The 26,328-nt window shown below is 41.1% G+C and overlaps 1 protein-coding gene across 1 annotated transcript in view; it reads right to left on the bottom strand.

Annotated features, from left to right (window-relative positions):
* slc30a6 (solute carrier family 30 member 6) overlaps window positions 1-26,328 on the bottom strand; it is a 141,321-nt gene that overhangs the window by 40,742 nt on the left and 74,251 nt on the right. Inside the window, exons 7-11 of the mRNA XM_041176908.1 lie at window positions 23,487-23,567; window positions 20,270-20,305; window positions 17,175-17,269; window positions 10,697-10,745; window positions 6,958-7,077 (exon numbers count right to left, since the gene is read on the bottom strand). Of these exons, the coding sequence (XP_041032842.1) occupies window positions 6,958-7,077; window positions 10,697-10,745; window positions 17,175-17,269; window positions 20,270-20,305; window positions 23,487-23,567 (381 nt within the window). The remainder of the gene's footprint in view (window positions 1-6,957; window positions 7,078-10,696; window positions 10,746-17,174; window positions 17,270-20,269; window positions 20,306-23,486; window positions 23,568-26,328) is intronic.

Below are 26,328 nucleotides of genomic sequence, written 5' to 3'. Positions count from 1 at the left end.
GCTGGTTCTCCTTTATCTATCCTGCTTGTTACCTCCTCAAGGAATTCTAATAAATTTGTCGGACATAATTTCCCCTTCATGAAGCCATGCTGATTGTGCTTGACTATATTAAGCATTTCTAAATGCTCTGCTATTACATGGGGTTTTAAAGGCAGAGATAGCAAAGGAGAGGCAGAGAAGTTTAAGAAGGGAATTCCAGTGAGGGTCAAGGTAAGTTGGAAGCATACATGGCCAGAGTCAGAGGACAGGGTTATTGATGAAAAAAAGAGATGGGGTAAAGGATAGTTAATCAGATTTGAGGAAGGTAGTAAGCAGTGTTCCAGACTGGGATCAATGTAACTCATAATTAATATTAATGATTTGGACTTAAGAACAAGTAACTCAATATCAGAATTTGCAGATGTTACCAAACTGGAGGGTGTAGCTAACACGGAGGAAAAATGCAAAATAATGGAAGTTAACATTGCAAAATTTGTAGATTGGGCAGGTAAGTAGCAGAGGCACTTTAACATAGATAAATGTGAGATGATGTACTTTAGTAGGATAAATAGAAACATGACCTGTACTTTATATAATAAGAAACAGATAGGATGGATGAACAAAGGGATCCAGGGATATAGATGAACAAACCATTAAAAGCAGGATCACAGGTCAGTAAAGCAATTAAACTGGTTAACAAAACACTGGAATTTATACATGAGTATATAATTCAATAGTAGTGAAGCTATTTTAAACTTGTGTAGCGTGCTGGTCAGACTGCCCTTGGAGCACTGTGCATACTTCTAGCCTCCATGTAAAAAGGACACAGAAGGACCAGAGAAAGTGAAAGAAAGATTTACAAGGATGGTACTAGAACTGAGAGATTATAGCTATATGGAAAAGTTGAACAGATTTGAGCTTTCTGCTTTAGAGTTCACCTGATAGAGGCCTTTACAATTTTGAATGGGTTGAACAGAGCAGGTATGAAGAGAACATTTCCATCTGTAAATAAATCCAAAACTAGGGGCCATCAATGCACGATAGAAAATAAATCCAATAGGAAAATAAGGAGTTTTTTCTTTTACTCAGAGAGTGGTTAGAATGTAGAACTTGCTGTCATAAAGAGGTGGATGAGGCAAACAGTCTTGATGTTTTCAAAAGAACATTAGACGAGTATGTGAAAGATAAAAGAATAGAAAGATTTGCTGAAAGGTTGAGGTGAGGCAGATGGAATAGAAGGAGACTTATGTGGAATATAAACACCAGCACAGGCTAATTGGGCCAAAAAGCTTGCTGTGCTGTATATTCTATGTAATAAAGAATCAGAGGAAATTAGAGATTGGAAGGGGAAAGGCTTTATGCTGTATGGTTAGAGAGCCAATTTTGATCACCAAGGGCATTGGTGTTAAGCAAGTGGGGCTCTAACTTTAAGCAGAGCACACAGACAGGGAGAGACTCCATTACTGTTGCTTAATGTCCTTACAAGGAGGTCTGGGGAAGTTAAAATCCTGCAGACTGGGCAGGGAAGAATAATCCATCTAGTAACAGCTCCTAATAAGCAGAAGAAGTCTGTTTAAAAAAAACTTACTTCACTGTTTTATTTTACCTTTGAAGTCGGCAGTTCCTATTTGCACCTAAAATCACTGTTTTGTGGGTGGAGCTTCAGTAAACCAGGAAAATACAAAGAGCTCACCTAAGTCGCAATTACAGTCAAGCAAAACATATGACCAGCTAAAGGTACTGCATCTCAGAGCCAACTTAAGTTCTGAATAGGTGTCCTATTTCAGATAGAGTCCTAACAATCCCACAGGATGATCACAATGTTTCCAACACTCAACTGGTAGGCAGCAAACCTCTTATTTGAGTTTACCTCGTTCCAACAATGTGTCGAGCTGTGTTCTCTGGACCACAATATCTCTAAACCACATAAACATGCCATTAAAATCCTAATTGTTATAGGCAAGGAAGGCTTCCACAGACTTAACACATCAGGTCTGTCCGATGACCATCTTAAAAATCCCTATGAAATATGGTCAACATTTGAACATTGATTACCAGTGAAGCTCAACTTCAGAATACAGAGTCTTGAAATCACGTTTCATGCCCTTTAGACAACAAGCAATGGAGACCACTGACCAGTTCATAAGTAGATGTAGAGACAAGGGGCATGATTGAGACTTAGTGGCAGCAGAGCTAGCTGACTGAATACTTGATGTTAGCATCCACCCTGACAGAAGCATTCCAAAAAGACCTCTTGAACCAACCCAAAGGCTAGAGTGTGGAAGCACTACTACAAAGCGGACCGAAGTATGAAGCCATACCACTGGGTAGACAGAGTATACAGGCTGTGCCTAATTCGTCCACCATTGGCATGAATGCCAAAGCAGGCAAGCCTAACAAGCAATGCAGTTGGTGCGGCCTTACACATGCAACCAAAAATTGCCCAGTTTTTAACACTGTATGCAAGGCATGTGGCACCAGAGGGCATTGCTTTCTGCATTGGTGCTTCCACATGCCAAAACAAGTGGTTCAGCATCGTAAGAAGCCACAACCAAAAGCCATACAGGTAAATCATTTTGAACAACCAAGATCATGTACCAAATAATGTCATGAAATATCTAGCCAAGCTACACGGTCCGATCATGAGGGTGACCAGCACATCTTACACAAAGTGAACTGACATTCAATATGGTGAATATTAAAGAATATGCTGGCAGTGGTGCCAACCAAAGTCTCTGCCACCATCTAGGTTATGTGCCCACATTGCGAGGCCAGTATAACTTATATGTCAACTCGCAGATACTTCCTCCTACCTCCCCCTGGACCATGACCCCACCACTGAACGTCAAGCCATTGTTTCCAGGACTGTCACTGACCTCATCTCCTCTGGAGATCTTCCATCCACAGCTTCCAAGCTCATAGTCTCCCAACCTCAGACGGCCCGCTTCTACCACATACCCAAAATCCACAAACAGGACTGTCCCGGCAGACCGATCGTGTCAGTATGTTCCTGCCCCACGGAACTAATTTCTTGCTATCTTGACTCCATTCTCTCTCCCCTTGTCCAGTCTCTTCCCGCCTACATCAGTGATTCCTCTCATGACTTACATCATATCAACAATTTCCAGTTTCCTGGCCCTACCCGCCTCTTCTTCTCCATGGACATCCAATCCCTCTACACTTCCATCCCCGACTGGGATGGTCTGAGGGCTCTCCGCTTCTTCCTCGAACAGAGGCCCGAACAATCCATATCCACCACCTCTCTCCTCTGTCTGGCTGAACTTGTTCTCTCACTGAACAATTTCTCCTTAAACTCGTCTCATTTCCTCCAAATAAAAGGTGTGGCTATGGGTACCCACATGGGCCCCGTTATGCCTGTCTCTTTATGGGGTATGTGGAACATTCCTTGTTTCAGTCCTACTCAGGCCCCCTCCCACAACTCTTTCTCCGGTACATCGATGACTGCTTCGGTGCCGCTTCATGCTCTTGTCTGGATCTGGAAAAATTGATTAATTTTGCTTCCAATTTCCACCCACCCATCATTTTCACGTGGTCCATCACTGACACTTCCCTTCCCTTGCTTGACCTCTCAGTCTCAATTTCTGCTGACAGACTGTCCACCAATATCCGACTCCTACAGCTACCTTGACTACAGCTCCTCACACCCCGCTTCCTGTAAGGACTCCATCCCATTCTCTCAGTTCCTTCGCCTCCATCGCAATTGTTCTGATGACGCCGCTTTCCAAAACAGTTCCTCTGACATGTCATCCTTCTTCCTTGACTGAGGTTTTCCACCCACAGCGGTTGACAGGGTCCTCAACCGTGTCCGGCCCATCTCCTGCGCATCCGCCTCACACCTTCTTCTCCCTCCCCCTTGTCCTCACTTATCACCCCACCAGCCTCCCCATTCAAAGGATCATCCTCCGCCATTTCCACCAAACACATCTTCTCTTCACCCCCCCGGCGGCTTTCTGCAGGGATCGTTCCATCTGGACACCCTGGTCCACTCCTCCATCACCCCCTACACCTCAACCCCCTTCCCATGCAACCACACAAGGTGCAACACCTGCCCCTTTACTCCCCCCCTCCTCACCGTCCAAGGGCCCAAATACTCCTTTCAAGTGAAGCAGCGCTTCACTTGCACTTCCCTCAATTTAGTCTATTGCATTCACTGCTCCCAATGCAGTCTCCTCTACATTGGAGAGACCAAATGCAGACTAGGTGACCGCTTTGCGGAACACCTTCGGTCTGTCCGCAAGCATGACCCAGACCTCCCTGTTGCTTGCCATTTCAACACACCACCCTGCTCTCATGCCCACATGTCCATCCTTGGCCTGCTGCAATGTTCCAGTGAAGCTCAATGCAAACTGGAGGAACAGCACCTCATCTTCCGACTAGGCACTTTACAGCTTTCTGGACTGAATATTGAGTTCAACAATTTTAGATCATGAATTCTCTCCTCCATCCCTACCCCCTTTCCGATCCCCCCTTTTTCCAATAATTTATAATTTTTTTTACAACTATTTTTTTCTCTTCCCTCCTATTTTTAAATGTATTTTGATCTACTGTTTCATCTCCACCTTTTAGCCCATTTTGATCCCTTCCCCCCACCCCACCTGCACTAGGGCCATCTGCCACTAGCTTGCTTCGCTTAATGTCCCCATTAGCACATCTTTCAGATAATATCACCACTATCAACACCCCTTTGTCCTTTTGTCTCTGACATCTTTGTCAGTCTCTTCTTGGCCTCCACCTATCACTGGCCCCCTACCGAGCTCTCCTGTCCCACCCCCTTCTACTAGCTTATATTTCATCTCATTTCTATGTCTTAGTTCTGATGAAGGGTCATACGGACTTGAAACGTCAACTGTATCCCTCTCCGCAGATGCTGTTAGACCAGGTATTTTTGTTTTTGTTCTAAATTTCCAGCATTCGCAGTATTTTGCTTTTAACTTATATGCAAAACTGGATACCGGTGCAGGTGCAAATATCCTTCCACTTCATTTCATACTGAAATTAATGTACTCACAGAAGAGGCAAGTGATGGTTCAACAAACCATTGCAAAACTCACTGTGTACAATGGTTCAGAGATCCCACCTCTGGGACCCATTATACTTAAATGTTGCCACAACTCACACTGGTCACCCCAGATATTTTATATTGTGGACACTATGGGTCCAGGGATCACAGGTCTACTGGCATGCAGGGTCCTGTCTTTGATCACCGTTCCAAGTATCTTCAAGACAATGGTGAAGACCAGAGACCACAAGGAGCACCACTGGAAACCCCATGCTAACCTACTGTGAGAAGACCACTTAACTCTGCCAACAGACTGAGTGACACAATTTGAACTGAATATGTGTACTACATGCATACTTCATCTACAGTGAAACCAATGCGGAATTACTATATGGCGGACAAGTGCAGACAAACCTCTCCAGTCATCACTTGTCGATACTCCCAGGAGTATGTGATGCATTGCTCAAAAAACAGGGAAGATAAAAGAAGCCCATGACTGGCTTGTGTGTAATAAATTACCCAACCTGAACACTGGACAAAAAGTTAGGAGTACAGCACCCAACTGATGACACATGAATCCAGCAGAAATCATCAGCATATGCCCAGAACCAAGATCATACAATGTATGAACACTAAATGGCATGACAGTGCAATGAAACAAATGCCAAATCACAACAATACCATAACCAGAAACATCGAGCAATCCTATTGCGAATAGGACACAGTCTAAGACACAATACAAACAAAGCACCCCTAACCAGCATTCTGGAAATGTGTAGCAGCCTCAAGCAAAGATAAACATAACTAAGTCTGGACGGATGAGCAAACCGTCAATACATTTCAGAGGCATGTATTATTGCTTTGTATAATGGTTTATTCAGGCACAGTTATTTTCTTTGGCTGTCAAAAAAAGGGAGATGTTGTGATCTGTGGTGCACGTCCTTTAAGGCAACGTTTCTTAAACTGCTGTCAATCACTACTGCCTTGACAGGATGTCACATGTTAGTCCCATGTCTTGTAATCAGTCTACATACAGCAGCAGGAGTCAGGTGTATTATACCTACCCTACAAGTTAACATTATTTGAAGATAAGTCTATAGCATGTAAAGAATCTACATTATTGTTTCACCAATCCTTGTGTATGATTAGCACATTTATGTCTAAGAGAAGCACGTAACAGTTATCGAACCAAAAATGTGGATGAGGGTTTTAGCAAAAGAGGGTTTTGACTGTGGAGGCATCGTAGTAGAGATGGAGATGGAAATAAGCAGCATTAGTAATTAATGGAATTACGAGTTTGAAGTGGAACTCAGGGTCGATCCCAATGCTGAGGTTTTTTATTGTTTAGTTCACTCTAAGCAAATGGCTAGGGAGGAGGATAAAGTCAGTGGCAAGGGAATGGAGCTTGTGACAAAGGCCAAAAAATGATGGCCTGAATCTGACTCCACCATGATGATGTCAAACAAGCAGTCTAACAGCAAAGAGCTGGCTCTGAGCTCAAAAGAAAAGCTGGAACAAGAGCTGGGCGCCATTGACATTGAGGCTGACACCAGCCATGCCTGCAAATAATGTCATTGCATGCAGAAACTGAAGGAAAACAGAACTTAGAAGAGAACTTGCAAGTATCTAAGGACAGATCTCTAGGGTAACAGGTTAGAACAGAAAAGAGAAAACTGCTTGAAATGGGCTGATCACATGGCCTAGAACCAGAAGCAAGAGCAGTTCCATGGAGCTGGCGATTGGAGGAGAAACATGTAGCAAGATAACTTGGTCAACTGCATTAATGCTGTGGAGAGGTCAACGAGGACAAAGGATATTGCACTATATTATTTGCATTTTCATACATTGAGAAGTTTAAATCTGATTCAGAACCTTAATTGCAAACATACTTCCATGGCCTATTTCAATATTTCTCAAAGATTAGACACAATGCAGAACTTACAGTGCACATCACTTACTTTATTTCAATCAGCATATAGGTGATGCAGAGTGCCAGTGCTCCTGCAAGGTCTATTAGGACAAATGGGTTCATGCGCGGAAGCAAAATACTGCTTAAACTTGGAATTATTCCACATAAACTGAAAATAAAACACATTCAGGGCTTTTAGAAACAATCCATTCCTGAAACCGTCTTTTATAATTTTTGGCAATGAAATATTCATAAGTATGATATTTTTTGTGGTTAACTACTTAAGGGACACAAAATAACAATCCTAAAGGTCATTTGCTTTTCCCCAGGTCATTCGTTATCCCAAGTAACAGATTGCAAGAGCTCTAGTTCACCAACTATGCCAGGACAGCCCAGAGTGTTACTTGTTCTGAATTTCCCCCCTTATAGCAAAGAGCGAAAGCTCCCCACTTCCCAGCGTGAATAAATTCAGCAACCCATGATGTGGTAGACAGCAGGCTGGTAAACTGTGTCCCACTACACTGCAGCTAGTACTCCAATACTAGAAATGGCCAAAAAGTGATACCATTTTAAGTGGTTTAACTCTTCCATTTTTTCCTACCTATTTCTTGCACCCAATGCATTTATAACCTGGCACTGTGCGAGACCTGAAAATTCATCATCAAGTATAAATGGATGGAAACGATTAATACTTATACAGATGGCAAAAATTTTCAAGTTGCAGTACAACTCCCTCCAACCCACCCACAAGATAATAGAAAATGGATCCCTGAGTGTGATTGAGAGGCAGTAATCTGATCCAAGGATACAGATGATGTAATAATTTTCAAGAGTGAAGCTTTAGTGCTTTATAATTATCTGAGTACAACGATGAAATTACAGCCTTGAAATTACTCAAGGGTATTTATTTTATGTACCACACAGTATAATTTTTTTGTATATATTCAACTTTTGGTTACTGTTCTTAAAATATCAAAGGCTACTGTGCTCCATGCTATTAAAGCACAATGATATCCATGCTTAACAACTATAATGCGGTCATGTAAATTTTGTGGCAAGTGAAAATATTTACATAATGTAACACGTATGTATACTTGCTGTTTAACATAGATCAATGAATCCGACATGAAAATCACATTTCTCTTAAGTACAGGATTATTTTCTCATTGATGAGGCGAGTTTGAGATTGCAGTACAAACTACTCAAAAGGTTTGATCTATAGCAGGTGGTTTTGTAAAAGTGCAGTCCACTGGGACGCTGCATGATCAGTATGCCCATACTCAACAAGGTTCTTTATCTGAATCACATCAATCTGTCAGATTGTGAGGAAAGAACAAATTACAGCAACAATTACCTTTCATTTACTTCAAAAACTTCTAATTTGGCATCTTGTAGTAAGATCAGGGTATTTAATTTGGGTTTTGAAGATGGTTTAAATTACACCCTTCTGCACAATGATTTCTTTTGTGGCAGGGAGACTTTACACCAGGCTTATAATAGCTGCAGGGAAGCTGCTCAAATTACCTGCTCTAGCAAACATAACTACCTTGATAACACCCCTCAGCTACACTGATGAGCTCTCAGATATGAATCTCATGAATGGTGGTGGACAATTAAACAACTAACAGGAGGAGGAAGCACCGCAAATATTCTCAATGATGGGGCAGCCCAGCACATCAGTGCAAAAGACAAGCTGAAGCATCTGAAACCAGCTTCGGCCAGAAGTGCCGGTTGGATGATCCATCTCGGATTCCTCAAGGTCTCACAGTCTTCAGTCAATTTGATTCTTGATATCACGTGAAGCGAAATGGCTGAAGGCACTGGATACTGCAAAGGCAATGGGCCCTGACAACATTCCAACAATTGTAATGAAGACTTGTGCTCCAGAACTAGCCGTGCTCCCAGCCAAACTGTTCTAGTGCAGCTACAACACTGGCATCTATCTGGCAATTGCCCAGGTATGTCCTGTCCACAAAAACCAGGAAAAATCCAACCACGCCAATTACTGCCCCATAAGTCTACTCTTGATAACAAAGTGATGGAAAGTGTCAAGTGGCATTTACACAGCAATAAGCTGCTCACTCATGCTCAGTTTGGGTTTCACCAGGGCCATTCAGCTTCTGACCTCATTGCAGTCTTGGTCCAAACAAGGACAAAAGAGCTGAACTCAAGAGGTGAGGTGGAGTGACAGCCCTTGACATCAAGGGCACATTTGATCGCGTGTGGCATCAAGGAGCCCCGACAAAACTGAAGTCAATGGGAATTGTGAAAACTCCCCACTGGTTGGAGTCATACCTGGCACAAGGGGAGATAGTTGTAGTTTTTGGAGGTCAATGATCTCAGTCACAGAATCACAGTCCCGGGACAACACTGCAGGAGTTCCTCAGGGTAGTGTCTCAGGCGCAACCATCCAGAGCTGCTTCATCAATAACCTCCTCTCTAACATAAGGTCAGGAGTAGGGGTGTTTGCTCATGATTGCGCAATGTTCAGTAACATTCATAACTCCTCAGATACGGAAACAGTCCGCATCCATATGCAAGACCTGGACAATATTCAGGCTTGGGCTAATAAGTGGTAAGTAACGTTTGCGCCACATAACTGCCAGGCAATGACCATCTCCAAAAAGAGAGAATCTAACCATCTTCCTTCGACATTCAATGGTATTACCATCACTGCATCCCCCACTACCAGCATCCTGGGGGCTACCATAGACCAGAAACTGAACTGGGCCAGCTATCTAAATACTGTGGCTACAAGAGCAAGTCAGAGGCTGGGAATTTTGCAGCAAGTAACTCACCTCCTGACTCCCCAAAGCCTGTCCACCATCTACAAGACACAACTTTGGAGCATGATGGAATACTCTCCACTTGCTTGGATGAGTGCAGCTCCAACAACACTCGAAACTGGATGCCATGCTGGACAAAGCAGCCCACTTGACTGGTACCCCATCCACCACCTTAAACATTCATTCCCTCCACCACCAACTCACACTGGCAGTGTGTACCACCTACAAGATGCACTGCAGCAACTCGTCAAGGCTCCTTCAGCAGCACCTTCCAAACATGCGACCTCTACCATCTAGAAGGACAAAGGCAGCAGCTGCATGGGAACGCCATTATCTTCAAGATCCCCTCCAAGGCACACCCTGAAGTGGAACTATAATAGTACTGTCACTGGGTCAAAATCCTGGAACTCCCTTCCTAACAGCACTGTGGGTGTTCCATTAACAAGTGGAATGCAGTGGTTCAAGATGGCAGCTCACCACCACTTTCTTAAGGGAAATTAGCGATGGGAAATAAATGCTGGTCCAGCCAGCAACGCCCACATCCCATGAATGAATAATTGTCAAAAAAAGTCACCTGCATATTGTCAGAAAGTGTTAGATAAATTTGAGGCGACTGCATAAATCAGCAGTTCTGTTGCATTTCTACATTTACTTTCCATAACCAAACGTTTGTTTTGGTATCCTATTATAATGGAGGAATATTCCATTCCTGTCATGACTGACTGGTGAGAAAGCAACCGATTACAACATAATTGCAATTATCCATAACTGTTTTCTCCCCTTCAAATGCAGTTATATTGTAGAGCTTGTTTTAAAACTACATGATGGTAAAAATCAATAAAGCTGAACACATCAAGGGCCTACCAATGCCTCAGCTGCCTGCCACTGAATTGACGAAAGGTCATGGACCTGAAACGGTAACTCAGTTTCTCCCCGTTGATGTTGCCATATCTGCTGTATATTTCCACCAAATATTTGTTTTTATTTCTAAATCACTCTTACCTTCGGCTTAAATCAGCAACGTGTTCCTGGAGCCAACTCGTACTAGCAGCTGCAGAGAGAGTGGAAAGGCTCATTAGATTCCTTTTCATATTGTTGTCTGTAAATGAACACCCCGAAGAACTGCAGGTTGATTCCAAGAAACTGTGCCTTTACTTTGCTAGAACAAAACATTTGTTTTGGTTTCCCAGTACTACAGAAAATATTCCTTTCCTGTTGTGGCTGACTGGAGAGAGATTAACTGATTATAACCATAATATTTATATTTCCCTTTAAAAACAGTTTTATTGTATAGCATGTTTTATGGCTGGATATTGGCAAAAACACTAAGTTGAAAACATCAAGAATCTGCCAACTTTTCAACTGCCTGCCACTGAACTGCATGGAATAACCCTTATTCCAATTAAATCATCACCCACTTATAATGGAAATATATGCATCGTCATGCTCTACCTGAAAAGACTATCAGGTTTACTGCAAGTCTTAGTGCAGTCTCTATCTCTTCAGAATGAGGAATTAGATGTTTTCTTATTTTCTACACTTTGTTTTTGAGTGCTCATGAGGACAGAATGGGAATCTATTGCTAGATTCAATGTTTGAACTGAAAAAGGGTCACAACCAGAAACATTAGTCAATCTTTCTTTCAAAAAATGATCAATTGTGTATTTTCTATTTTACCAAATGGCTTGTGTGCAAGACAACTGCAAAAAAGTGGCTCAGGTGACTCTCTGATGGGTAAATGCCCAAGTTCCACTCAATTTCTAAAACACAGTATAAAGAGAAATATATTCAGTACAAATCTGAAAATGCCAGCCAAACAATATCTCAATTGCAATTCTGAATCTCTTTACTCCTTCGTTTCCTCAATCTTAATTTTATTTTAATCTACTTTTATTTATTTTTCTTTCTAACACTTTTGTCATACTAAGTTTCAGCACACAAAAAAGTATGTTTTACTCATACCTGTATATAAGTGTGTGGAAACAATTTTAAAAAATGATATTTTCATTTGTGTGGTTCTGAAGAGCTAATGTTTTCTAAACCACTAAAATAGCCCTCAACAAGCATTCAAAACTCCAGTCCAGATAGGCTATCTAACAGATACACTAGAGAGGGGAGGAACTCTAATCCCCAATCTTTGAGTCAGGAGTGTGCGTAAGTAGGTCCATTTGGTTGTGCGCTTTTCTCTATTGGGGTGGTGCCTGAACTCTGTGACACTTGCTTATGTTGTTGTCATATTGGATCATTACAGGATCCAGTGTCAGTGGATTAATGCTCTGCAACCAGCACCTGGTGCTGCTTGCCTTCCCCACTGTCTGAGGCTGGGGATCCAAGGTGGCTTCAGCAACATGTGGATCTTCACATGGCGACTGTAGCCCTGCCAGTACCCCCATGCTTGGAGCCGGGACTGAGCCTGGAGCTGTGCCTACAAGAGGGATTGATCCTGTCAGGGGGCCGGGTCCTGATGGACATGATCCCCTTTCCCCCTGGAGCCTAGTGAGGGTTCAAGCCTGGGAAAAGTGTGCAGCAGGTCAAGATCACTGAAATGAAGCAAAGAAAAAAAATCAAACTGGAATCACAGGAAGGTCATGAGTTGATTGGCTAGTGAGTGTTGTAACTTTGTTTCCCTTCCTTCAAAGTTAGGGAGTTAATCTAAGGAGCTGGGAAATTAAAAAAATTCATTTTTTTAATAAGTGTTAAATAAAGCATTTGAATTAATACCACGTAGTTAACAGAAAACAGAAGAGAAGTGAGTAGCTGCTGAGTCTTTTTTAAGTAGCAAGTTTTATTATTTAATAGATAGAGGAATGGCAGGGCAGCTCTGATCCCTGGAGTACACATTCTGTTCCATTTGGGAGCTCCTGGACATTTCTTGTGTCCTGGATAACCAAACATATAGGAGGTGTCACCAATTGCAGCAGCTCAAGCTCTGGGTTTAGGAGCTTGATCAGCATCTAGAGTCACTGCAGTGCATCCATGAAGCTGAGAACTTTATGGACCACATTTTTATAGATGTGGTCACCCCAAGCTTGGAAGTATTGTGAACCATGAGGAGGGTAGTATGGAACTTCAAAAGGACATAGATAGATTGGTAGAATGGGCAGACAAATGACAGCTGAAATGTAATTTTCACGGAAGTGTGAATTAATTCATTTTAGTAGGAAGAACATTGAGAGACAACATAAAATAAAGGATACAATTCTAAAGGGAGTGCAGGAGCAGAGGGACCTGGGTGCATATGTGCATAACTCATTGAAGGTGGCAGGACAGTTGAGAGAGCGGTTAATAAAGCATACGCCATCCCAATGCTTTATGAATAGAGGCATAGAGTACAAAAGCAAGGATGTTGTATTAAACCTGTTTTAAAAAACTGGTTTGGCCTCAACTGAAATACTGCATCCAGTTCTGGGCACCAGAGAGATTGCAGAAAAGATTAATGGGAATAGTTCTAGGCATGAGGAACTTCAGTTACGAGGATAGGCTGGAGAAGTTGGAACTGTACTCCTTGGAGTGGTTGAGAGGAGACTTGATAGGGATATTCAAAATCATGATGGATCTGGACAGAGTAGATAGGGATAAACCGTTCCCATTGGTGAAACGATCGAGAGCCAGAGGGCACAGATTTAAGGTAATTGGCAAAAGAAGCAATGGAGACATAAGGAAAATCTCACAGGGAGTGGTTAGTTTCTACAATGCACTGCCTGAGTGTGTGGTGGAGGCAGGGTCAGTTGAGGTTTGTTAAAGGAAATTGGATCATTATCTGAAACGAAAAAATTTGTTAGGCTATGGGGAAAAAGGCAGGAGAGTGGCACTCGGTGAATTGTTCCTTCAGAGGGCCAGTACAAACAGAACAGCCAAATGCCTTCCTTCTGTGCTGAAATCGTTCTACAATTCCAAGATCACAAATGGCAAAAAGAGGAGACACTACTACTCAGGGACAGTTTCAGATCCAAGAAATTAAAATGGTTTAGCTCACCGCTTTTATTACCCAGTTCTCCCAAAGATATTCTTCTATTAAAATTAATGCCTTATATGTGTTAATGTCAAGATTCTGGGATATTAACGTCTATCAACAAAACTAAATGCCTGTTTTTGCTGCAGAAAATAACCATAACAAAGAATTGGATAGAGATGATTACTTTCCAGTATTAAATTGCTCCAAAAACACATTGGTAATATGTTTTTAAACATTAACGAAAACTTGGATCTATGGTGCACTTGGTCAAGCCAGCATATAAAATGAATCACACAGACCAGGAATTTACAAGTTTGATTTCCTGCCTATGCTCAGCTAGCTGATTGTAGCCATGATGGCAGTGGACTACTGCATTCTGCCTTAATGGCCCTGGATTAGGCAGCAGAACAATTGGTGCAGATTTCCCAATAATGACTGCTATCAAATGAATACAATTATAGATTGCAAACACTCACTCTCCTGAATCAAATCTGAAGGTTGGTCACTTGGGTGAAGCACTGGAGGATACTTGGTCCTCACGGTATCAGATGTCACCATTCAAGAGAAAATTGGCAGAACAAATTACCAAAAATACTACATATTAAATCTAGTGTCGGAATGTTGGAACAAAAGCAAAATATCGTGGACACAGGAAATCTGAAATAAAAACAGAAAAGTGCATCGACTTGAAAAACATCAACTCTGTTCTCTCTCCACAGATACTGCCTGACCTGCAGAGTATATCTAGCATTTTCTGTTTTTATATCAGAATATCGGATTCTGTTTTGGAAATTTGACGGCCTATCATGAGGCAAGTCTCTTTTCCCAAAGTGATTAACTGAAAGGCATAGTTATTGGAGTGTACTTAATGGTTTATGACAAACTGACTAAGATTTCAAATTGCTGTTGTGACTTGCTTGCATCCTTGAAAAACTCCACTTAAAGTCTGTAATTGCTCTCATGGTGGTTGTCATTCTGATGTTTAAATATTGATGAAGCATTGTAAAAAAGGTATCTGCCAACAAAACAAATTAAATGTGGCAATATTTTCATATGCTGTTAAACTCACCAGCAGCACCTATGCAACTCTGAAGTGACTTATTTCTCTACATGAACCCTTAGGCCTCCCAATTCATAATAAGAGCTATGGAAATTCATGCGAAATATTAAAATTAAGACCATTAAGTTTTGAAATAACTTTTGTGTTGAACATACGTTTTGATAGGTTAACCAGAGACCAATGAACAAGTTCTTAACTTCTTTCACACTTGGTCCAATTAATCCCAAGATACCTTCTAACAAGGAAAGGTGGCATAGTGGTATTGTCACTGGACTGGTATTCCACAGACGCAGGGTAATGCTCTGGGGACCTGGGTTCAAATCCCACCATGGGGGATGGTGAAATTTGAATTCAATAAAAATCTGGAATCAAAAAGTTTGATTGACAAAACCAAAGGAAGGAAATCTGCTGTCCTCACCTGGTCTGGCATATATGTGGCTCCAGTCCCACAGCAATGTTGACTCTTAAATTAAATTAGGGATGGGAAATAAATGCTTTAGCTAGCAATGCCCACATCCCATGAACGAATTAAAAAAAAAATTGGTTACCGTCAGCTGGGATTAACTAAAGGTTGCACACAAGCAATACCAGACTATAGAAAAGAGGCTGTTTAGTGGACAGCGCTAGAATGCTACCTGGTTGGTAAGAGTCAGAGGGCTGGATTTAACACAGCCCCCTTGATTGGATCAGTCTCCAGACAGCGGCAAAACTGAACTGATTAAGTTGGAGGGAGCAAGGGGCTGACGCAGAGATCCTGGCTGCCAGCAGGGGGATGTCATCACTAAGAAGGCAATTGACACCCTTTATCCATGATTCAGGAGCCCAAGAATTAAATGGTAAGAGGGTCTCTCGATGTGCTTGATAACGAGGGGTAAGATAACGTTGTGCCTGATTGGGTGGGTGTTGGTGGGGGGGATAGTTTCTGCTCAAAGCCCTTGCTTCCACCCACTCTCTGGCAACCCCACCACATCCTCAACCCATATTTCGCCTTGGTCTCTCAGCAATCCTGGGCCTCTGCTGGGAGCATTACTAGCAACCACTGCTCCCGCTGGCGTTGACAGCGATGAGGAACTGCCAGCCTCTGATTGGCCAATAGCTCCCAGCAGGAGGGGCTTCTAGGACCTTAGTGAAAAATAAACATCTGGTATTAATCCAACACACTGAGCAACCTGATTATTTTTACATTCATTTCACTTTAAATGTCTCACCCAACTTTTTCTTGCCAATTCCCTTAGCCAACTTGTTTCCAATATCATTCTTCAGTTCGAGTGAAAGATCATCAAGCTGAAACGTTAACTCTGTTTCTCTCCTCAGGTGTTGCCTGACCTAAGTTTTCCCAGCCTATTTTGTTCTTGTATCATTCTTCAGCTATTTGCCAGAAGGCATGCCAGAGTGGCTCTATGATAATTTTCACAATGGGCTTGCACTTTGGGCTTGCAACAATGTGACAGAGATCAGAATCCCAGCAGAATGGGAAAATGACATGCACGCTGTGCTTCCAAACGTGACAAACGTACTGATTTTTAATGTTTCCACACGCAGTTGATAATACTACATGAAACAGAATTGGGGGCAGAACAATTTGAGTTTAAATGCCTACAAAAAGCAGATTTTAAAAATTTGACAAATATGGTGCTTACTTTACATCAGTTGTTTTAATGCTGGAAATTAAATTACCTATTCAAACCTATAAAGTGTAAATCCTTTGAATTTTCAAAAAAGTGACATGGTGTATAATGCAATATCTGTGTAAATGTTTACATTTCAAATGTGGATGCTAGGCTTTAAACAGAATTTGAGATGTTTTCAGGAGCACAGAATTTTTTTTTCCTCAATGTACCTGTAATTTTACAAATAAAAAGGTAGGTAGGAGACTGTTCTACCACCCAGAGGCCTTTCTTAAAGATTTGATTTAAAACAGCAACTGGGGAACTGGAGATGTTACAGAGAATTAAATTAACAAACCAACATTTGAAAATAGAGATGTAGGTTAATGAACAAGTTAATGTTGATTCAGTTCCCTTGCTGTTCAGAAGCCTTCTCTAATTTTGACACCTGACAGCAAAAGTGGAAAAGGAAGGAATAATAAAGTCAATCATATCCTGCCAAATAGGTGGTGTCCCTGATGAAGAAAATGTCATCTTATATTAAGGAAATCCTACAATGGTCCTAAAAAGTTAATGCAGAACATATTTAAAGTACATCGTTTGCCCCTTGTAAGATTTGAAATATGCTGCCAATAAAATAGAATCATGCAAAATGTGCCTCATGGCCCAAATGCAAAGAAACTATTTTATTTTTATTAATTTCTGTTTTAAGGCCAACTTAAGTTCTCCTTTTTGACAGATTCCTGTACATAACTGACGTGTTTAGAAACTGTTAACATTTTGTAGACAGCAACATTTAAATCATTGGAAATTGCTACCACTTTGCGGCTAGTATGTAGCCGTTGAACTGGAACATACCTTCAGAGACGTAAGCCAAAGCCTTGTTCTTCAAAGACAACATGGTAAGCAAATTGAAGAACAGGGCCACAAAGGTACCAACAAGGAGGCGCCCCCTGCAGGATAGAATTTGTTTTTCTTTTAGCAAACTATGGAAACTGATTTTTATTTTAATTACATACCCTGTGATTATATTTCTGAAAATTGATTATTCACGTGCTTCATATTAACTAAATATACAATCATCTGTCAATCGAGGACTCGTGGCATTTCTTCAATACCAACTATACAAAAACTGGAGTCTACAATCAACAATGTATCAATAAGCTTAGGACCATTTCACCATTAATAGGCATGAAAATCTGGGGCTGGCAGGTGGAGGCAGCAATTTTTTTTAGTTAATGTACATGCTCATCATATAAAACAATATATATTCATGTTTGGCAGTTTTGTGACAATGCTGCAGAGACAGCCCCTCAAGTGCCCTCAAATGGCTCTGTAGCAAATGGAGGTTTTGACTCTAGACTGGCCTGAATACATCTCTGGAGCTACAGGCCTGGCTGAAAATGAAGGCCCAGTGGATGGGCATGGATGTACATCTATTATTTTTCATAGTCATAGAGGTCTACAGCACAGAAAAAGGCTCTTCGGCCCATCAAGTCTGCGCTGGTCAAACAAGTACCTAACTATTCTAATCCCATTTTCCAGCACTAAGCCCATAGCCTTGTATGCCATGGCATCACAAGTGCATATCCAAATACTTCTTAAATATTATGTGGGTATCTGCCTCTACAACCCTTTCAGGCAGTGAGTTCACCCTCTGGGTGAAAAAATTCTTCCTCACATCCCCTTTAAACCTCCTGAATTTGAGAATTTTGAACAGAAATTGCTTTCCTTTTTAATCTTTAGTGGTTAAAATCAGGATTAAAAAGAATCACTCAAGTTCCATTGGAATTTAAGACATGGATTCATCAAAAATATTGATCCTTTTCCTTACAACACAGTGATGTGTATGACTTCACTGGTGAACAGTCAACATGATGAAAATGTCTAATTTTATGATTCACATGTTGTAGGAATATAACTTTTAATTTTAGGGAAATTCAACTTGTAAGGTAATTGAAACTCTGAAATTCAGAAGTTGCCAGATCATCCGAAGTATTCATTCATCAAAGGCCAGTCTATGTGCACTTACACGGTCAGAGTTAGAAAGTTTTTTTTCATTCATGGGATGTGGGCTTCGCTGGCTGGGCCAGCATTTATTGTCCATCCCTAATTGCCCTTGAGAAGGTGGTGGGTGGTGTGCTGCCTTCTTGAACTGGTGCAGTCCATGTGGTGCAGGTACACCCACAGTGCTGTTAGGAAGGGAGTTCCAGGATTTTGACCCAGCGACAGCCACAGAACGGTAATATATTTCCAAGTCAGGATGGTGAGTGACTTGGAGGGGAACTTCCAGGTGGTGGTGTTCCCATCTATCTGCTGCCCTTGTCCTTCTAGATGGTAGCGGTCATGGGATTGGAGGGTGCTGTCTAAGGAGCCTTGGTGAATTCCTGCAATCTATCCCCAGGTGAAAGCCATAAAACAGCAGGTGGGCCCATTTAGCCGGGGAACCGAAGACAGTAAGCTTGAGGACAAGTGCCCTGCCTTCATTAGAGATGTGAATTATTCAAGTAATTCCCCAGATCAGAGAAAGGTTGAAAAGCAACTGGTAAGCAAGGAAGGTTCCTAAAGTACCCATATACATTACCTTCTAAAACATCCTTATCCTTAGGAAAGTTAATTAGTTTAAATCTCTATCTGGGACATCCCAGGTGTGCCATGTTGCAGTGGGAATAGATTTCAGGGAGGCAAGTCTTTTGTTTTGGGTTGATCTGTGCATTTTCTCGTGGAAACAGTCAGTTGGAGTCTGGAAGCAACTTTGAGACAAGCAGAGAGGGAAATATGCCAGAAGCTGTAGACCACTAAGCAAGAAGGCATTGAAACTCATGCTTGAGCTGGGGGTGTCAACAATTGTGAGATGTTTAAAGAGAATTGGAGAGTCGCTCGGCCGAATGATAGTGGAGGGGCCCCAAAGAAACCTCATACCTTGAAGAATAGCAGGAACACTGAAGGAATCAAAGTGAATTCCTGAGAGCTGTGGCATATCTTGGTTTGATCTCAGGAGATGTGAAATAACCCTTATGTATAGGGGAACTCTCAGCTGGAATTAAAGTCAGAATGGGAAGTGGTCTGTTAAGATTTTTGGCTTTAAGGAATAAGGGTTGACAAAATATAGGGCAAAATTTTTAGCTTGGCAGGTGAGCGCATGCCCAACCCGCTCAAACGTGAAATGATGCGTGTTAACGTTGGGCAAGCGTCCCGACATCAATGTGCAGTCGCGTGATATTTCTGTCGGCAGCACACCCGTTGACAATTAAAAGGCCTGTTAAGGTCATTAAATTATCAATTAAGTTAAATTTTTCGCTGCCTTTGAACCTTATAGTTGGTGGGCAGGCGAAAAGGCCAAGCGGGCTTTGCACTTTTTAGGAAACCTCATCCACAGGAGGGATGAGGTTTCCTAAAGCAAATAAAAATAAAATAAAAATGTTAAAACTTAATTAATAACATGTCCCTGCTCATGTTACATTTTTGATTTCTTTTATTTTTTTTATATAACTTTTTATCTCCCTGAGGCAGCTCTGTGCCTCGGGGAGATTATCAAGCGCGCACTCGTGCTCGCCTGCACAGGCAGCGTTGAGCACTGCTGCTCGCGTTTCACATTGGGTGAGCCTTAATTGTCCTGCCAGCGTAAAATTGCCTTCTGGCTCCAATCGTGGGCAGAGGTTGGCTTCCCAACTGCCTCCGCTGAGCCTGCCCAACAAGGGCAAGATTCTGCCCATAGTGTTAAATTAGTAGCACTTGCTTTGCTTAATTTTTATCCAGTTGAAGTTTTTGTTTAAAACATAAAATCTTGTGGCATCCAGTTAATAGCTGGGTGTTCAAATTTCATTTTAAAAGCTAATGGTCTCCTTCGAGATCATAACTGATTTCTCTTAAGAAAAACTGAATACCATTTAAGTTTGCTGCCAAGATACTACTAAAATGTTACCCATACAGAACTAAATCAAAACACTTACGTATGAATTTCAGGCTGTTCTAGAAATCGTTCCACGCTGTTTTTTAAGAAGAAGTTAAAACAATTAAACTGCTGCATTGCTAAAGGTAGAGAAAGCAATATTATATTACACAGAAATGAAATAGAAGAGATGAAAAAATGTTTTAAATGTATAAAAGACGAAAGTGCACTGTTACTTATATTAATATTAATCTATTGATCAGTAGTCACAATGTATCATTTGGTTTTATTTTTAACAAAACCTTTCCAAATTTTCACCCTTTCTCCTCTTCTGAAGATGTCAAATCATGATGGAGTATAACTACAAGAATGCTGGTTATTGCACAGTACTAAGCCCATGTGATCACTTGGTGCAAGATTATTCTGGTTAGATTTTTCTGTCCTGGATGTGGAGGGGGCCAGGGAGGGGGAGGTTGGGGACTTGTAGTGGGGGAGGGATGAGGGCCGTGGGAGGCACTGTGGGGAGGGGTGCAAGCGCAATTCCAAATCCCCAAAGTTTATTCCAGTTGAGATCAGATAATTCAGCACAGACTAGGAATCTAACCTGGGATGATATGTGTAGCTCAACTATGCACTATATGTACCAATAGCCATTAGAGGACTGGTGATGCAATGTATCAGCATTCAATTTCTTTGCAGCTTGGCAAGTAGGTATTTTCCATAATCAGACACCCATACAATTTTTTTTCTTGGAACTATTAATATTCTATATGACACAATTCACTCAGATAACTGAACACTGTCTGCATCTTTCAAAGCTTTTCAGGATTCGATGCAAGTAAAGAACTATAAATATCTTATTCCTACAGTGAACGATAAAAGTTTGAAAAGTTAGGTTCAAACTTTATGTACCCAGCATTTCAAAAGATTTAAAAATCATGGTGCACCTGGAGATTACATTTAACACATCTGTGGACAACGCTGTTTTAAAAAGTACAATGCTACAATAGCTGCAGGCCTGCTAATCCAGGAAACAGATAATTCTAAATTCTGATTTCCTATTTTTCCCATATCTATCTTATAAAGAGTTGAAAGATTTTACCCTATCCTCTGAAAGCACCAAGCAATCTATCTGTAGCATGGAGCACATGCAACAAATAGCTTCCCCTACATTGGCCTAAAAATAAAATTAATGTCTAACCTCAAAAGGGCACAGACAACTCCATTTGATAGCATTTTTTATAAGAACAGTGGCCTCATCTACTGGGGATATAACAGATATTTCACTTTGGACTCTTTAATGGTATTCAGACTCAAATCTAAAGCCAAAAAACACTTCAAATTAATTTATATTTTTTAACAAATTTGTGTGTAACATAGGAACATGGACTGGGATTTTAAAAAATTCTTTTCACAGGATGTAATCAGGAGTCTAAAATCTAGCATCACCGGTGTCACTGGTTAGGCCAGCATTTATTGCCCATCCCTAATGATCCCTAGGGTCATTAATTTGATCCCCATTGGATCCCAGTGAGAACAAAATTGATTTGCTTTCCTGTGACATTGTGATTGAGAGAGGAGGAGGGGTTTGGGAGAAGGGGAAAATCTGCTAGATTTTAGACTCCTGATTACTATGCAGGAAATGTATGTCTGATATTTGGTAGGGACAAGATTGAGCTCAGCAGTCACAAGCTTCTTGATAGACAACCAGCCTGCCAACATACTAGGACAGCTGTTGGTACCAATGAAACTGTATCATAACGCAAGACAAATACTTTCATTCAAGAAGGGGTGGGGAAGGAAAGCAACACTAAAAATCAAAGGGGTGTGGGAGTTTTATGGAGGGGTCAGGGGTCTTTGTTGCTGGCCAACGAGCTGGTGAGAGACCAGTATTGCCTTTTCCGGGAAGCCCGCTGGTTTTAAGTGCCTCTCTGGCACTTACCTGGCCACTGGCGGGCCTTCCCTGGGATCAAGGACCTTAAGGCAGAAATCCCACCCACCGAGACCTGCCGCCCAATCAGTGGTCAGAAGCTCTTTTGCTCACCAGCATCACCAGGGAGGTGGTGGATGCTGAGGGAATGACAGCCACCAGAGGCCCAGGATTGAGAAGCGGCCTAGGCCAGGGATAAGTCATAGCAGGAGGGGTTTCATGGGGTGGGGGTTGTGGTGGGGTATGGTGGCAGGCAATAAACAAATCTTAAATGTTTCCTACATGAAGGGCTGCAGGATGGTGATGGGTATGGGTGGGGGGGGGGAGACTGGGGAAGAGATGGAGGAGGAAGAACGGGGGGGCGGGGTTGGGGAGGAAGGTTAGAAGTCAATCATGCTAGACAGGCCTTGGATATTCCTAGTTACTATTTATAGAACTGATTTAGTGGAACATGTAGAGGCCTGAGAGCAGATCTCCAGGTTATCATCTTGGTCAGGAAAGAGGTGTTGGACTGTTGGGTTTGAAGGAATGGAGGAGCAAGGACCAAAAAAAAAAAAATTTTGAAAAACAGATTAAAAAAACATTCAAATTGCTCTTTCACTACAAATGGTGGGCTGCAGAAAAAGATAGCTTGGAACCTTGGACCAAGCTGCCTGTCTTGTTCTTAGGTATATGGCACGGCGGGGGTGGGGGAGAGAAATTGAAATGGAGGGATAAATATAAATACAAGGAGGTCAGGAAGTTCAAGCAATTTGACGCATTAAGCTAATATGCTTGATCTCTTTCAAACATACTGCTGAAGCTGAGCTCCCTTTGTGCCCCAAATAGTCAAGTATGTTTATGATAGTCCAATAACAGCATGTTCTATCCACTTACTTACTGATTAATTGAGTAATGTTACTGTTGTTCCGTATATAGTATTAAGAGATGCACACATTTATTGTTTAAAAACATATACTATTTCTTCGCACTGAAAAAGCTTCTAGAAATTAGCTGATAACCTCTGATATAATTAACTTTACCATTTTATTGAAATAGGTATTAATGGAAATGCTAGCTCCATTTTTACTAAATCTTTGGTTTGAATTCCCTCATCAATCATTCTGAATCTGAATAAAACTTTAAAGTAATACCAAAGTATAGCCAAAGTACATCACCCCCTCCTCTTTTTTTTTGGCACGATTTTAAAATACTCTCAAATTGCACAATTATTGCTCTAATGCTTAAAGGAACAATTGTGTTCTTGCATCTATAAAATATTGATTAGCCCGATGCATGTCAGGCCAGGATAAATTTTCATGGTAAAATGTTACATGTCAATCAAAGGGAAAAGGACCCACATTCCTACCTTTCTTTGAGTATAAAGAGAGCCCCGAGCTGTGCCAGGACGGTGGCAGCGAACACTGCTAATACTTCAAACCTCTCAAACCTGAAATTTAAGCATCAGACAGGAAAACAAGTGTCACGATTGTAAAACAATCCATGCATGGTTCTCATTAATGCATATGCTATTCCATGCAGAGTAGAAATAGGTGCAAGACAGAACTAAAATTGCTCTAACATAGGATTCTCCCCCCACTTAATGGTGAAGGTGGGTCAGCAAACAGCTGAACTAATGTTTTCAGATTTCAACTGCCGAATGTAATCCTGCTCAGATAAAAAATTTATAAGGTCATTTTCAGTACTTTGGTTGTAGATCTTATCTTGAAAATAAATTACTGCAACATTTAAAACTAACATTATACATAGCTGAATCTTAGTGTTAAAATAAATTTCAGGAACATGCAATAAATTTCAAATGTGTTTTCCAGTTCAAAATTTTCTCCCTTCAGGGGTATTTCTTCTGCAGGAAGCAACGGGGGAAAAAATCAGTATAATTTGTCTTTCAGACAAACATTAAACCATAGTCTGTCCTCTCAGTAAGACACAGAAGATCCCATGGCACTATTTTAAAGAACAGCGATTCCTCCATAGTGTCCTGGTCAATTTTTAATTCCTCAACCAACATTACAGAATATCTGATTATAGGCACATAAGATTTAGGAGCAGGAGTAGCACCATTCGGCTCTTCAAGCCTACTCTGCCATTCGATAAGATCATGCCTGATTTGATTGTAATTTCAACTCTACTTTCCTATTAACCCTCCAATAACCCTTGACTCTCTTGTCTATCAAAAATCTATCCAACTCAGCCTTGAATAAATTCATTGACCCAGCCACCACTACTTTATGGGGAAGAGAATTCTACAGACTAATGACTCGCAGAGAAAAAAATTCTCATCTCAGTCTTTTCTTAAACTGTGTTTCCTGGTTCTAATCTTTCCCCTCAAGAGGAAATATCCTCCCAGTATTCATCCTATCAAGTCCCCTCAAGATCTTTTTTGTTTCAATAACATCACCCCTCATTCTTCTAAACTTCAATGAGAATAGGCCCAACCTCTTCAACATTTCTTCATAAGACAAACCTCTTCCCACGAGTGAGCCTTCTCTGAATTGTTTCTAATGCATTTACATCCTTTTTCAAAAAAGGAGACCAAAACTGTACACAAGGACTCCAAATGTGGTCTCACTAAGGTCCTGTACAGCTGCAGTAAAACTTCCCGACTTTTATATTCCATTCCTCTTACAATAAACGGCAAGATTCCACTTGTCCTCCTAATCATTTGCTGTGCTTGCATACTAACATTTTGTGATTCATGTACCAGGTCTCCCAGATCCCACTGTATCACCGAGTTCTGCAATCTCTCTCCATTTAAATAGTATAATGCTTTCTATTCTTCCCACCAAAGTGGACAACTTCACATTTTCCCATATCATACTCCATCTGCCAATTTTTTTGCCCACTCACTTAACCTATCTATATCCCTTTGCAGGCTCTTTACCTCCTCTCATTTTCCAACTTATCTTGGTGTCATTAGCAAATTTAGCTCCCATACATTTGGTCCCCTCATCCAAGTGTTTGAAATAGATTACAAATAGTTGAGGCCCGAACACATTATCACATTTGCTGGAGCATGATGTGTACAGATTAGCTGTCACATTTCCTACATTACAACAGTAACTACACTTAAAAAGTATTTCAATGGTTATAAAGTGCTTTGGGATGTCCTGAGGTCATGAAAAGCATGACATAAATGCAAGTCTTTCTTTTTTTGCTGTAGAAGAGGAATAACTGGATTATCAGTGAAATATTATGAAAAGACTCTTCAGGTCATTGAAGTAGTTTTGACCATACAGCAGTGCCTGTCGTCACTTCTTGCAATAACAATCATTCATAAATAAGTTATTGCAGACAAGTTATTTTGTGTAGATTTTTACTTTGTATAAGGACTGACTTCAAAGTTGCACAGTTTATTACCTTACATGTGTAGAGAGGAACTGAGTGAAGCGGTGCCACTAAACACCAGAATGCTAATATTCTGAGATACAAAGTGGTGGGATGTAGGACTGTAACTGATCTTCCTCACAAGCTCTCAGTCTCAAATGCTCTGTTTTAGGGAGGGGGAGTCACCAATATTTGTTTTGGTACAATGTGGTGCACCTTGTAGTAGTTGTCTAATGCATTGACCGAGGCTGAGAAGATCTCCTGCCAATGCATTCAGCTGGGGAATGTGAGCAGCACAGCAATGTTAGGGTCTTGTGGAGTAGGAGAGAGAGAAAGAGAATGATAAAAATAAAATTACAAAATAATACTATATAGCTGGCAGCTGGACAGTTATACCATATTCATTTTCTTTTCTCATGTTTTCACCTTATTATTTCACATGTTAAGTTAGTGGTCAGACCATGAAAATGCATTAACAAACCAGGCCTAACTTGTGGTTGAAATGCTTTTGGATTTCGAAGGGTATATGTAGTTTCTGATGAGTAAATGCTGACTAATGAAGCAATAAAACTTAGCACAACGAAAAGTTAGGATCTCCCTCACAGTTCACTTTCTGATCTGAATCATGCTGTGCAGTGGTATGGCAAGGAGTAGCCACAACAGTTTCTAATGCTAATAAAAACAAAAAGTGCTGGAAAAACATAGCAAACTGGTAGAATGTGGAGATTGAAACAGAGTTCCGAAGAGGAGTCACACTGGACCCAAAACATTAACTCTGTTTCTCTTTCCACAGATGCTGCCAGACCCACTGAGCTTTTCCAGTACTTTGTTTTTATTTCAGATTTCCAACATCTGCAGTATTTTGC

Source organism: Carcharodon carcharias, chromosome 2 (genome assembly GCF_017639515.1).
Source record: "Carcharodon carcharias isolate sCarCar2 chromosome 2, sCarCar2.pri, whole genome shotgun sequence".
NCBI lineage: Eukaryota > Metazoa > Chordata > Chondrichthyes > Lamniformes > Lamnidae > Carcharodon > Carcharodon carcharias.
This window is presented reverse-complemented; position numbering and strand designations above follow the sequence as displayed.